We start from the raw sequence: 15,559 nt of genomic DNA on the forward strand, positions 1-15,559 counted from the left end.
TGCTGCTGCTGCTGCTAAGTCGCTTCAGTCATGTCCGACTCTGTGCGACCCCACAGATGGCCTCCCACCAGGCTCTGCCATCCCTAGAATTCTCCAGGCAAGAACACTGGAGTGGGTTGCCATTTCCTTCTCCAATGCATGAATGTGAAAAGTGAAAGTGAAGTCACTCAGTTGTGTCCAACTCTTCGCGACTCCATGGAGTGCAGCCTACCAGGCTCCTCCATCCATGTGATTTTCCAGGCAAGTGCTTAGTCTAAGGTTACACAAAAATAAAGCATCCAAGGTGACATTCAAAAAAGATCATCTGACTCCCAATCCCATGCTCCTCTAACTTAACTAAAGCTACCTCTTTAAAACCAATAGGGGAAATGTACCTATTTACATATGTGACTGAAGATGGGAGAAAGGGCACAGGCAGGAAAAGAAGACAAGAGCTGAGTCTAGTCAGTCCATCAAAAGGGTAAGAAAGCCATGATAGATTGTGAGTCAAATGTAACTCTGAAAAGCCATTGCCAAAATCACTCAGCATTATGGTCTCAGAAAGGAAGTAAGATGCCAGGTAAGTTAGGAGAAATACGTAACTGCTGGTGACTGAAAAATGTGAGAAGCTACTCATTTCTGATTATCATGAAAGTTTCAAATGGTCAGCTTGCAGCTTCCTGGGAATCTATAACCACTTTGATTGCCCATTGCTGTGGCAGTAATCTACTAGAGCCTTCCTTACACCAAGCTCTGGTTCCCAGAGACCCTGGGATGACACTGGGGTCATCTAAATGATTCAGGACCATATCCCCATCTCAAGATCCTGAATGTATTCATATCTGCAAAACCTCTTTTTCCACATGAGGTATCATATTCACAGGTTTGAGATTGGAGTGTGGACATCTTTGATCATCATTTTCACCAACCACAGATCTCTTCAGTCAATCAGGGCTTTAATCTATATCACATAGGGTAACTTTCCCATGAAAATGAATGTGAGTGGATAGGTGTACATCACCTTATGTTTTGCAAGTAAATTGAGCAGACTCCATTTCAAACATCAGAATCAGACAAAAGGACAAATTCCCAATGTACACACTCACTGGACAAAGATTATCTCCTCGGAGCCATGCCAGGGTGTAGCTTCAATTACAAGTGGATGGTAATCTGCTAATCAGTAGCATCATTACATTAACACAAAACATACTTGATTCTGAGTTGCTTGTGAGAATATTGGGATATGCAGTGTTTTATTTTCAAAGTGTGCTTAGGGGCCATCCAGGGAGGAGGAAAAGGTGCTGGGAGAAATAGAACAAACCTGGTTTTGTCTGTCTTATGTATTATGCTTCTGCCTAGCTCCCCACCTGGTGGCTCAGCTAGTAAAGAATCCGCCTGCAATGCAGGAGACCCAGGTTTGATCCCTGGGTTGGGAAGATCCCCTGGAGAAGGGATAGGCAACCCACTCCAGTATTCTGGTCTGGAGAATTCCATGGACTGTATAGTCCATTGGGTAGCAAAGAGTTGAACATAACTGAGCAACTTTCACTTCACTTCACTTCAAAGTTTCTATTGGACAACGGAGCTAAATGGATTTTCTGGGGTGGGGTGGGTGGGGTAGATTTCAAAGCTACTGACTCAGACCAAAATAGATTCCTCCCATCCTCTGACTGGACCAGGCTCAGGGCTCAGAGTGTCTACCCCTAGTGGCCTACTATGGTAAATCTGATCAATTGTTTCCATTTTTGGACCCAGAGTTCAGAGGAAAAGGATCAAGAGAGGAAAGATCAGGTATAAATGTTGATTCCTTTGCCCCAGGGCCAAACCTTTACAACTTAATGATGGAATCAAGTAAAGAAGCATTTCAAATTATCTGGTAGATAGACATTTGATCTCCATAAAACCAGAAAAGGCTCATATTGATGAAATTTTTACAAGTCTCAACTAAAGACAAGGGTTTAATGCAAGAGTCCCTCATCAAGCATCTCATGCTGTGTCTCTTTGGCAATTTCAGGGTCTTGTAAAATATGCTTCCAAGATCCATACCCTGTGGACTTGCTTGTCGAATCCTTCCCATATATGTTTCCTCTTAGAAAGTCATTACCCCTTCTGGAACCTTTCCTTTCTGATGCCCATACAGCTTGATTGAGCAGAATGGCCAATTCATCATCCCTGTTTATCTCCTGAGAGAGGAATTTACAGTTAAATTAAGAATCAAGTCAGATAGCACTGATGCAGATGTTTGGTTTTCTGTAGGGTGTTAATCTGAATTAGTGAAAAGTCTGATTTATGAAATAGCCCTACAGAAAGGCAGCTTTAATCTTCTGCGGTTCATATAAGAGCCGTGTTGCCAAGAGTAAGTCATTTCACACCTGCCTTAATGAGCAGACTGGGCAAAGGTCTCCTCACAATTTTCTCTAAGGTCCGAACAGTCTCCCCTAAAATCCCCTACACATTTTTGTTTCATGAGGATCATAACCTTTGAGTTGGAAGACACTTTAAAGATCACTGAACTCCGTTGTAGATCAATAATAGGAATCTTAATTGCCAGCTATCTGTTCACCTAAAGGTATCAAGCTCACAGGCCTACAAAGCAATGGCTTCTTCCTGTGGCCAACTGTAGATTTTTTAAGCCTTTTCTGATGTTGAGGTGAGATCTTTCCTGGCTAGATCTCAAACTCATTGATCCTAGTTTTACCTTGGAAGGCCTTCAGAGCTAGCCCACTCCCTTACCGGACAGACCTTCCAGTTTTTAAAGACTGTTGTCACATGATCCACCTTCCTCCCTGCCCCAGAATCTTCTCCAGACAAAGAAGTCCTTGTTCCTTCATATGGCTTCTGGACTATCTTATAGTATCACATATTGAGCCTTTTATTGTAGAAGAGGCTTGGTCAGTGTAAGCTTAGAGAGACTGACATCTGTTCCCCCAGTGCTCTCAAGCCTTCCACACCAGGGTCAATGCTGTCTGGAGGAGGCATCTTAAAAGCCTCCCAAACTTCTCCCCCAGTGGCCTGCTCTTTGATCCCCTTCCCTCACCCTGGTTTTCCCTACTAGGATCATTGACTTGCTAAGCCAACTGGCCCATGACCATGAAGACCTACTGAATGGGGTTAGGATTAAAATGAGGCTATGTTACACTTGGTACAGACTGCTCACCCCAGTGAACACAATAGCAAAATCTGATCTTTGAAAAGGTTCAACAGTTCACTTTGAAGTTGTCCACATTTGTCCTTTGAGCAGTTTTATTACATGCAGGGTGAAGTCACAGAATACACTTTTAATATTTACAGACTATAGAGTAGATAGTTTAATATATTAAATGCTAATGATTTTTATATCATCTGTTATCTTTGCTGTAACCACTAGCATTCTTTTAAAAGCAGTTTATTAAAATACAATAGTAAATGGTATATGGGAAATGATTCTACTGCAGTTTGATAAATGAAGAATATGGAAATTGCACATTCATCCTTCATCTTCTCAGCAGAATCAAGAGTTGTGTTTCCTAGTGTTGCTCATAGCCAGTTTAATATACATTTGAAAAATCAATTAGTGACACATGAAAGTAAATATAGCAAAAGTGGGAATTTAACTAACTGAACAGCTAACGGGCTTCAGGGAAGAACTGAAAGTGAAATACAGTGATGATTTGCTAACGTGAAAGCTCCACAGTGGATTCTAGACAAGAATGTGGCCCTCGGTCAATCCTGATATTGAGGTTTGTCCTGCTTGTGAAGACAATGTTTTGGTTTTGTACTCACTTTTTGGCCCTCGGAGGGGCCCCAGCTAGGTGCAAGGTGGGCCCACAGGAAGTGAGGGTCAGACTCAGAGGCGTGCCCTATGTCCCTTAGCAGGCTGGGTGCAGCCAGATTGTCCACTAACCATAGGAAGAGCAGATGGATAGTGAAGGCAGAGGAATGTACTACGGAGGGTAGTTTTACTCCCATTTTAAGCAATGCCATTCCCTCCCACCAATGCTGACTCTTCTTTGTTTCCAACTGTGCAACTGCCCAGAGAAAGCAATTCTTTCTCATTAAGATGCTGAAGCCCTTAACCCTCACTTGAGTTCTCATGGTGTTCTCTCTGATTTCAAGGCCACCGTCCCTCTCACCCCCAAGTATTTACACCCATCAGTGTGAGCATGGAAAACTCGTGCGCCTCTCCCTGTTCTTTTACACTGGTTTCCCCTGCGTGGTCACTGTTAACGTTGACTGGCCGTAGGATCCTTCCTGAGGACACGGCAATACATTTACCTGTAAGAAGACTTAGGGAAAATCATTTCAGGCCTCATTTCACTGGTTCTCAGTCAAGGTTATGCTTAGGTTTCAAATCATCTTTATTTTGTATCTGCGTCTGTATATCTATATTTACTCATACAAATAGTCAATTTTTTCATATGTGATTTCTGTCCATGCCTACAATCTCTTAATCACAATTCTGAAATTCAGAAAATTTGGAGAACTGTTGTTGTCGTCAGTGACTTTGAGCCATTTGATGACAAAACCTGACCTAGACTGATATGCAGGTATTAATTTCAAGTCTTTATGACTGTAACTGTTAACTGCAGCAGTATTAATGAGTTTTATTAAAGGGTACTACCCTGAACCCACTAGGGGGTATTATAGATATGGTATAGCTACCATATGACTTGTTTATTTAAAAATCTAAATATAAAAATTCATCTCGCTTCCAAAAGTCTTTGGATAAGGAACACTTGTATACAAACACGCACAAGCCAGAATTTAATGCATAGATAGGAAACAAAAGTAGGAAACAGCCTTTTCATTTGAAAATCATAAATGTGGGAGTATACGTTAGATCTTAACTGTCAATCCACCAGCCAGGAGTCTCAGTATTGCCAATGCTCTATGCTGTATCTGAAACTTTACTTGGGAGGAATTGAGGCCAAGTTAGCAAGCCTCTGGATTAGTCTGACTTAAATCTGTTGCCTCAGTCTTTGGTTAGTAATCAAAGACAAAAACAATTGATTAGATTTAGAGGGTATTTTGCTTAAATATGGATTCATTATACCGCAAAGGAATACAGGGGAAGAGGCACACTGAGTTGTATATATAGATCCCTGGCCCCACTGTCTCAAACACACATACACACACACATACACACACACTTTCCCAGGGGGTGTAGGCCCATGTTTCTTCTGCTTCCCCTAATCACTTGGTGTATTTGGCAGACGAATGTATTTGCAGATAGCATTTACTTAGCAGATAGCCTTTTAAAAGGAGCTTTGGCTATATGAAAGAGAATAGCTACTTGGGAGATGAAAGGGGCCGTCTTTGGGGGCACGAGGCACATGTAAGGAAAAGGCTCTCTGAGTTGGACGAGGCACCCATGCTGGTTTGAAAGGGATCCTCTGCCTTCCCAGGCAAGAGCTATTATGTTGAAAATGAGGCTTTGGTGAGAGGATGAAGTGGGGGCAGGTGAGGAATAATGGTCTGTGATTCCAGAGTCTTAGACACTGGAGGGCCCTTGGAGTCCCTCTCTGCCAAAACTTGCAGGTGGAGCCACAAGACGAGGTGTCCTCCAGGGCCAGGACTGGGTTTTCTGGGAAAAGCCAGGCAAGGAGCTGGGAGTCTGAGAGGCAGTGAGGTTCAGATGGCCAGCCAGACAGGTAGGAGGACCAGTCCAGCACTGCAGCAAAGATGCTCTGGCCCCCAGGCCACCCCTCTCTGTGATTTAAACTTCTCTCCAAAGAGGAGCCTGAGCTGATGAGACAGGGACAGATGAGAACCCTCCCTTGACTTTAGAGCCCCATGTCAGAGCAAAAACAGGAAAACTAGCCCCCAAAGATGATGAACAAAAGGACAGAAAGGCAGTGACATACCCCAAAGTGCCAAGAGACAGCTGAGGTTGATTTGTTATGGGGCACAGAGGGCAAACGATTAGTAAGGAAGAGCATGGATTATCAATAAAGACAGAGTAGCAAATGGTGTCAATTTCCTTGTGCTTTGCTTGGTCAGCTTTACAGATTTAAAATCAGCCATTAGAGATGGTTGGTCCTGTATGATCATACTTCCTGGTTGGAGTTGTCTGAAGAGGTTATAGAAATTCTGGTGGAGGAGGCTGTGCAGTGCGCCCTCTCATCTCCATGGTAACATAGTCAGCCCTGCTCACCTTGGTGCTGGGCACTGGGCACCTGGCTGCCAGTGTCTTTACTAATCCCTGCCCTTTGAGGGAGCTGGGAGGCTATGGTCCCAGTTTCACGCCTCTATCTAGCTGTGAGGCTGCGGCAAGAACCCCCCTCCTCTGAACCTCAGTTTTCTATGACAAAAGTGAGGATTCAACTCACCCCTTCTTGCTGAGAGGACTGCACTGCAGGTATAACTAAGATGAGAACCCCTTTACAAACCTGGGGATTTCTGAATAAGACAGCAACTGAAAATGTATCTTAACAGAAAAAGAAAGAAAGAAAAAAAACAACCTGGGACTGTGGGTCACTCCCTGGGCCTCCTGAGCCTTGTAGTTCCCATCTGTGAAATGGAACAGCACACTCCACTCAGCCTGGCCCTCACAAATGATCAGTCTTCATGCCCACCTGGATTCTTTTCCAGCCAGTTTGGGAGTAAAAGAGGCAATGAATGGTGTCATTTTCCTTTCAGCCCACTCTTGGCACCGCCCCAACCCCCACCTGCAGCGCCCACCAGTGGGGGATCCGGCAGCTCCAGTGACTCAGAGAGCAGCTCAGAGTCTGACTCAGACACTGAAAGCAGCACCACTGACAGCGAAGCCAATGAGGCGCCACGAGTGACCACTCCAGAGGTGGGTGAGGAGCCAGGGCCCCGACCCAGCACCCCTGACATGCACACACAATAATGTGATAATAATAATATTCCAGCACGGTCGTGACTACAGCACAGTAAATACTCCAGAAAAGCACTCAGGTATTTGATAGCACTTTTTTCTTCTAACACATGTCTTTGTAAAGTTTCTAACGGAGATTTCTTGCCATGTGACTGATGTGCCATGTGACTCACTCAGTTACTCTGAGCCTTGAGCTTCCCCATTACTATTATACTGGAATAGCAATCACTGAGCTCGAAACTTCCCTTTCGAGAGAACCAACGAAGCAAGTCAAGACCCACTTCTAGGTCTGGGGACACCACCCCTTCCTCTAGGTTGAAGTGATGAATTGTCACTGGGCAAGTGAGATCTAAGAAGTGTGATGGTTGGTTGAAAGGTCACAGGTTTTTTTTGTTTTTGTTTTTAATTTCAAAGAATATTTTTCAAATGTACTCGATGGCAATTCATGAAAACATTTAACATAGCCCCACAAAATACCAAAATTATAATTTTGTGATCAAAGCCATGCCTTTCCCCTCCATCTTCTTTGACTGCCAGCCTCTCAGTTCTCCTGAGCCGGCACCTGCTACAGCAAGCTGATCCCTCAGTGGCTCTGGACACACTGTTTGTCAATAGTCAGAAAAGAATAACAGAAGAAGATGCCACAGCGACATTACTGCTGTTTGTAAGAGCCCACGCTTTGTGAATGTGGATCATGTGCCAGGCTCCATGAGAAGCTCGTGACTTGCATTTTCTCATTTCATGCTCATGACAACCCTATGGGGTCCTGGCTATCATTATTCCATTTCATAGATGAAAGAATAAGGTTCTGAGAGGGTAAGAAAGAACTTTCCCAAGATCTCACAGGAAGGACTGAAACCAGGGTGTGTGCTACAAGAGCTGGAGCTCTTAACCTCGAGCTTTGCTGCCAACAGTAGCAGCTGCTCCAATGGCCTCGACCCTTACCTGCCACTGCTCTGTGCCGGTTGGAATCATGGCTACTCAAAACGTTTTTAATTCTGTCATCCTCTATTGGCTGGTGCCATAAGCCTAAGCTGATGGCTTGCAAAAAAAAAAAAAGAGCAGTTCTAATAAAAAATATGATGGCTGTTTTAGTTCAACAGGCAGAATTCAGACTTGGGAATCAAGCACCCGAATTGTACGCATCATTTCCATGGCTTAACAGCAGATGCTAATGTCTGCAAGCATGTCCACATAAACTGATTATTGCCCATACACCAATGAAAATGCAGTGGTTTTTTGGGAAGTCAAATCTTTTCATCCTTCAGTAAAAATACAAAAAGCCTCTTCTTTTTGCAGCAAATTACAACATCGTATTGGAGGCCCTGACACTTTGGCAGAGAAAGACTTTCCTTTTGAATTACACTTGAGGCATACTCACATTTCTTTTCAGAACCAGAGATCATTCTCTCAGCCTCCTGGTGAGAGGTTGAGTAATGAGTCCCACCAAAGGATTTTGGGAACCGGTTTCCCTCCCCAGCTCTCTACCCACTCTCTGGAAAAACACTCTGTGAAAAATTCTTTCCTTGCTGGCCAGAGTAAGGGATAGTTTCAGAAAAAGAGTGGAACTTAGTATAGTGGAGCCACTTTGTGAAGTATTTGGCTGTCTAGGGAATGTGATAGATGAGAATTTCATGTATGTTTCTAAATGTGTGAATGGTCACTTGACAGCCAAGGCTTTTACCAGTCAACAGTCAGTGCACTGAGGGTCCTCCTGACTTCTTCCCAAAGGTGACATTCATTCTTGCCACCGTTTCTCACTCCACAGCCTGAGCCGCCCTCCACCAACAAGTGGCAGTTGGACAAATGGCTTAACAAAGTGACTTCTCAAAACAAATCTTTTATTTGTGGACAAAATGAAACACCCATGGAGACGATTTCTGTGCCTCCTCCAGTCATTCAGCCAATGGAAGTCCAGGTCAAGGTGAAGGCAAACCCCAGCCAGGTCCTGCCTGAACCCAAAGAGAGGCCTCTCCTTGGTCTCATCAGGGAGAAAGCCCGTCCACGACCCACCCTGAAAACTCCAGAAACAAAGGCTCTGAAGCATAAGTTGTCCACAACTCTTGAGACAGCCTCTCAAAGGACAATTGGGAAAAAACAGCCCAAAAGGGTCGAGAAGAACACCAGCGTTGAGGAATTTACCTGGCCCAAACCAAATATCACCAGCAGCACTCCCAAAGAAAAGGAAAGTGGGGAGCTTCCTGACCTCCCGAGAGGGCGCAACAAAGCCGTTGCCCACAAGCCAATTCCCAGGAAAGAACCAAGGGCCAGCATCCCCTTGGCTCCCGAGAAGAAGAAGTACCGAGGGCCTGGCAAGATGGTTCCAAAGTCCCGGGAATTCATTGAGACTGATTCATCTACGTCTGATTCCAACACGGATCAGGAAGAGCCCCTGCAGATCAAAGTCCTGCCTCCATGCATGGCTCCAGGGGGCAACACGACCAAATCCAAGGAAGCCGGAGGGGCCAGCCTGACCCTCAGCAGCTTTCTCAGCAGTGGCAATGGCAACAACCCACCAGTCCCGAGTGAGGAGCCTACTCAGTCACCGGTCCCTGTCACACAAACCGAGGTTCTATCTCCTGTCCAAGATCAAGAGAATCTGAAAAATCTCTGGGTGAAGATTGACCTTGACCTACTGTCTCGAGTGCCTGGCCAGAACTCACTCCAGGCAGCACCAGCCAAGCTAGACCACAAGGAGACAGCCTCAAAGCCCAAGCGGCAGACGGCTGCGGTGCCTGCAGAGAAAGCCGCCCCCAAGGGCAAGCGTAAGCACAAGGTAAGCCGTCCATCCACTCTGGCCAGCCACGTGATCGGGAGCAGTGGCTGTCTGGGCTACTTTGATCTTGAGTCTCCTTTTCCAGCAGGCTGGTGGCAGTGGATTGCAGTCTTTGGTGAAAGCACGGATATTAATACTTTCCCTGGGGAATGTAGTATTTGACATGACCAGGGAGGAAGTGTTAGGGATAATCAAGATTTTATAACCAATGTCAAGAATATCCAGTATGGCACGTGAGGGATTATGATGTGTAGCAACAACGAATATGAAGTCTCCTTCCCCAGGCAGCCAGTCCGTCAGGTCAGCTATTTAAGCTGATTCTGCTTCCCGAATTCATGGGTCACTATTCTACAGTCTCCTGCCGGCAGCAGCAGGGCACCCAGGACTCATAAGGTCAAAATGCATCCTCTAAGCCTTGTTAATTTCTACATACAAACATCCCTGCCACTCAGTTCCATTTTGATTACCCTGGCTCCTACTAGACACACGTTCTGTTCAGCCTGCTTGGCCCCCTGACCTGTGTAGTTGGCTTGTCTCGTGAAAATCTCTCCTGCAGGACATTCGGGTTGGATTCAATGTAATCAGAAGGTGAAACCCAGAATGGCCTTTTCCATTGCACATCTAACTGGGAAACTGAGTTTGTATCCAGTAGGTTCATGGCATGCATCTCTGGGTGTCACAGTAGATTTTTAGCATAACGTCATCTCATGGTGATTCTTGAGTGATATTAGTTTGAATAGCTGCCTTGGGGACTCCTGCAACGATGATTTAAGTCATCGTTTGGCTTTAAAGATTCACAGGTGGTTTTATTTCTGAGCTGTGGTGCCACCTTAACTAATGAGAGTATTCCAAAATAGGCAACAAAGTCTGGGGCCCTTGCCCTATCACTGTTTCCCTGCTCTTAGTGACGACAGCAGTGCAACTAGGAGTGAAAGCATACCTTCAGAACCAATACAGGAAGGTACAAGGTGTGCCTTGCACATGGTTAATTTCCTGCATACTGTTGGTTGTACAAGTGACCTTTGTGTGTTACCCCCAACCCCCATGTTGCTTGGACAGGATTTATGCCATGTTAGAACTGCAGTGTTAGTTTCTAAATTACTCATTTGTCAGGGCATTGTTGCTGGAAGTGTCTGAAAATGATAGATTCTCTTTAATTCTGGTATGAGATCTCTGTGCCACCCAATCAGAGGCTGACATCACAGCTTCACCCTCTCTGATGCCAGCTTCTTGGCTGAAGTAGGCGGGGCAAGATGTATCAGTTTTCTGTCTGATCAAAGGTGTACTTTTAAGGCCCCTACCTAATCTAGGACTTAAAATAGAAGCACACTGTCTCCCTTGCTCATTGTTTTAAAATGTCTACCTGTTCCATGGATTTCAAACTCTGTGTATTCTTTTTTTCCTGTTAAAGCCGGCAGAAGTTGCAGGGAAAATCCCTGAGAAGAAGCAGCGCCTGGAGGAGGCAGCCACCATCTGCCTGCTGCCACCTTGCATCTCACCAGCTCCCCCTCAGAAGCCTCCCAGCACTAAAGAGTGAGTTTGCCCTGATTCTATGATTTGCTGGTTTGGACTCCTAAGAAATCTCCAATGAACCCTTAAGGGTAGGGAGTCCTATCCCAAAAGAATGTTAGGTAAGAAAGAGGAGTCATTCAGTTGTGTCTTGACAGCTGTCTCTGGCCCCCAGCCTAACATGGGTGGGGAAAAGGGTGGGCTTCAGGCTACAAGGTTTGGGTGACCACTTGAGCTTTTTAGCAACATTTCTTTACTCCAACTCAGATGGATGTCCAAAATTGGCCAAAGTGGACTTTTAGCACTGAGTGAAGGGTAAAAGGAAGTAAACCAATTTAAAGGACACCTGCCTCTTGAGCCAAATCACCTCCCTCTGGGCAACTTCCAGTTCTGATAGGGATGAAACCATCTCCCTTGGCCTCAACAGAATGATACAGCAGTGGCTTCCTCTTTGCTGTCAAATCATAGTGCTCATATGAAGCTTGAGGACCAACAACTTCGTCCTGAACTCCTCAGAGGCCAAGGGAATGACATGTCTGGGGAGGCCAGGGACATGAGCTGTCTAGGAGTGCCCCACACCCCCAGGCAGTTCTGTGCTGGGAAAAGCCAGCTCGGGGTGAACAAATTAATGCCGATCAGCTGGCAGCTCTTCTCCTGTCTATCTCTTTGCAGAAGGTGCCAGAGTCAGGCAGGAGGCTTCCTTGTCCCCTGCTCACTTATAGGACCCCAGCCTTCCCTACCAAGCATGGTGACAAGAGTTCTTCTGTCTTTCACACATCACTTCCCTAACAATCTAGTGGGTAGCTATTCCCTTCTCCAGGGGATCTTCCCAACCCAGGAATCAAACTCAAGTCTCCCACATTGCAAGTGGATTCTTTATTGTCTGAACCACCAGGGAAGCCCTCCCTAACAAATATGTCAGCTCCTGGAACTATTCTGTTTGGAGAATTATTGTCATAAATTCACTCAGCATTAGAGGTAACTTCCATCAATGACCAGTTTTGGAACCTATTAGCAGCCCAGAGTGGAGAGGCAATCTGGCTAACTGCTGCTAACAATGGATTTCACAGATTACTGTTTAACATCAGTGACAGGGCATCAGTCTGCCACAGATAAGACGTTGGAAATAAGTTATCAGTTTACATTTGTTTGGATCCTTGTTGTTTAGAGATGAAAGGTAAGAAAAGATCAATGACCACTAGATCTGCTTGATAAACTAAGGAGATTTGGTCATGGGCTGCCAGGATCTGCCAGCCCAGATTTGGTCCTGGGCTGCTGTCTCCCTGAGGACCCATAGCTCTTTGTGACATGCATTTGTATTCCCCAATATAACTTGATATGAAATATCCCCAAAGAATTGATGCTTTTGAACTGTGGTGTTGGAGAAGACTCCTGAGAGTCCCTAAGACTGCAAGGAGATCCAGCCAGTTCATTCTAAAGGAGATCAGCCCTGGGTGCTCTCTGGAAGGAATGGTGCTAAAGCTGAAACTCCAGTACTTTGGCCACCTCATGCGAAGAGTTGACTCATTGGAAAAGTCTCTGATGCTGGGAGGGATTGGGGACAGGAGAAAAAGGGGATGACAGAGGATGAGATGGCTGGATGGCATCACCAACTTGGTGGACGTGAGTCTGAGTGAACTCCGGGAGTTGGTGATGGACAGGGAGGCCTGGCATGCTGCGATTCATGGGGTCGCAAAGAGTCAGACACGACTGAGGACTGAACTGAACTGAACTGATCCCTTCAGATACTTGGAGTTCTCAGAACTAGACACTCTTCTAGTAGAGCAAGCCAGCCCTCTTATTGAGGAGGTACCACCACTACAAGGACGCCATTTTAGGTTCTTCCTTGGAAAGTAGGAAGGCCCTGGAAGGATGGTGTGTAACCATTGGGAAAGAAGCCTATTTCCCTGCTTCTAGGCATGGTAGTGGGCTTCCCTGGTGGCTCAGACAGTATAGAATCCATCTGCAATGCAGAAAACCCCTATTTGTTTGATTCCTGGGTTAGGAAGACCCCCTGGAGAAGGGATAGGCTACCCACTCCAGTATTTTGGGGCCTCCCTGGTGGCTCAGTGGTAAAGAATCCACCAGCAATGAGGGACACCTGGGTTCAGAATCCCTGGTTAAGAAGATCCCCTGGAGGAGGGCATGGCAACACACTCTAGTGTTCTTGCCTGGAGAATCCCCATGGGTGGAGGAGCCAGACAGGCTATAACCCATGGGGTGGCAAAGAGTTGGACAGGACTAAGTGGCTAATCACAGCACAGGACAAATATGGTGGTACCTCCTCAGTTCCCAGGCTCTCATCTCTTTGGGCCAGGCCACCAAAAGGCACAAGGAAGAGCTAGAGGGCCGTGGGATATTGCCACACCATCAGTCCCCATTGCAAGCCTGCTTCAGTGACCCAGTAATCCCTCTCATTCCCCATTTCATAGAAGAGAGATGATCGAGTATTAGGCAAATGTTTAATTCAAACTTATTCTCATAAAATGGTGTTTCACCTCATGGTCCGTATGATCTTTCTGTCTAGGAGAACAATGTTTACCTAGTAGCCTTTACCATTCAGGAAGGACCTGAATTGGGTTCTTATATGGGAAAGTTTCGAGAGTTGAGGGAGAAGGAAACCAGGACAGGCCTTTTGGAGCTCTTCTCCTTGGAGCTCTCTCCTTGAGTTTTCTCTGCTCCTTGGTGCTTTGTTGACCCTTCAGATTAAATCCTTGGAAATTTCCATGACACAAAATTCACTTTTCATAATGAGCGTTTTAAACCTAGCGAAGGATGCTACACCAGCCTGACAACTGGGGTTTCCCATCATCCACTAGAAGGGCCCTGATGCGTTCCTTTTCCCTTCTTTGGAGTTTGAACCATCATAAGGGCCTCTGAGGCATGAAAGGGGATACTCTTTTTCCCTTCTGTCCTCTTCTGGCCTATACAAAAGATGCCCTTATAGTAAGAAATCGTAATGGACAGAGTAGTCCCTAGAAAATACCCCCTGGGTATCTTTCACCCAGGAAGTTATTAAAGGCCTCATGGTTCCAGGTCACTATCATACAGAAGGAAAGGGGGCCAGGTGACAGTGGCCACTGCACCAAGTGTACTGTACTGTGTATGATGTACTGTGTACAGTGGCAGATGGGAAGACCTAGCCCAGTGACTATGGCCAGTGGCAGGTTGACTGCCTCTAGGGAACAGCTCTTCCCCTTGCAACCCCCATCCCCTTCTCCAGCAGCTCAAGTAGGCCAGGAGTGGTCAAGTGGTCATAGGTAAGGAACCAGTCACTCCCATAGATGCCACAGCAAAACCTGACTCCTTTCCATGTAAATTCTCCAAAGTGCAATTCCTCTGTAATGATTATACTCAGTGTGGTCTGATGTTGCTGGAGCATCTTTGTGGACAAGCATCCTAACCTGTATTTTCACTATTATTTTCATCAGACTTCACCATTATGTTAAAACGGTTCCCCATGTCAAAGCAATTTTAAAAATCCACTGACAAATACTTTGTAATTAATTTTAATCCATTAAAGACATTAATGACAGAAACAGTGAATTTTCTAAAAATTTGGCTGCCTGACAGAAATTGACATAGGACTGTGTTTATGAAACAGAAGACAGAGAAGATAGCAAATGTTATTACAACTGGCAAATTTGGGCAACACAGCAGAAGTGGAATGAGGGGATTGCATTGGTGTCTACCATTTCAGGAATCAAAACACTTGAGTGCTTGTTCATCTTTGATTTGTTGCTTTGAGATATTGTAAATCTATATTTCTAGACACTGACTGAAATTGACCAAGAGGAAAACATAAATTCTTGTTGACTTAATTTGCTATTGAAAATTGTAGTCAATAATCATGAAAAGTAAATGGCTGCACAGGGCAATATTAGTTGTCTAAGAAAAGATTAAAATTCAAGTAATCTTCATTGATTAGTTGAAGACAGTAACTAAAATAAAAATCCATGGCCCAATTACCATGTTAAGCAGCTAGCATAAGGTTTTAGTTGTTCTGTTTTATTTGAAGTCTCAGTTTACTTGATGATGCCCGTTTAATGGGCAGATAAATCAGTTTGAAAGCATGGGAGCACTTCTAGGACCACATATGTTTTGTGGCAAAACGACAAAAGATTTTTCAAATGGAGTTTTGTAAAGCGGAGTACATCAGTACTTCAGTATAACAACAAGGTCAGGGGCTCATTATGCCTCCAGTAAAACAATTGGAATATACAATTTCCAGTATGTCCCAGAAGTATTTAGTGCATTATTTATTTCTGGGTAATGTCTAAGTACTGTATTTCTTAAGAAAATATCCTTCCACTAATTGTTTATTGTACCATTTATTGTGTGACTGTGCAGTTAAATCCTAGGGCAGAATAAGTAGGAACCATCCTAAAAAATAATGGGATTAAAGTCTGCATTGGATTTTCCATAAAAATCTAATTAACAGTAATCTTGAAAGGTTGCAAATATCACACTGGGGC

At 44.9% G+C, this 15,559-nt stretch overlaps 1 protein-coding gene across 1 annotated transcript in view; it reads left to right on the plus strand.

The window, feature by feature from the left end:
• The window catches only part of AFF2 (AF4/FMR2 family member 2), a gene marked incomplete at its 5' end in the record, with an annotated part of 92,341 nt that overhangs the window by 48,949 nt on the left and 27,833 nt on the right, over positions 1–15,559 (plus strand). The window contains 3 exons of the mRNA XM_018044732.1: positions 6,598–6,757; positions 8,568–9,575; positions 10,987–11,108. Coding sequence (XP_017900221.1) covers positions 6,598–6,757; positions 8,568–9,575; positions 10,987–11,108 — 1,290 coding nt within the window. The remainder of the gene's footprint in view (positions 1–6,597; positions 6,758–8,567; positions 9,576–10,986; positions 11,109–15,559) is intronic.

Source organism: Capra hircus, unplaced genomic scaffold (assembly GCF_001704415.2).
Source record: "Capra hircus breed San Clemente unplaced genomic scaffold, ASM170441v1, whole genome shotgun sequence".
Taxonomy (NCBI): Eukaryota; Metazoa; Chordata; class Mammalia; order Artiodactyla; family Bovidae; genus Capra; species Capra hircus.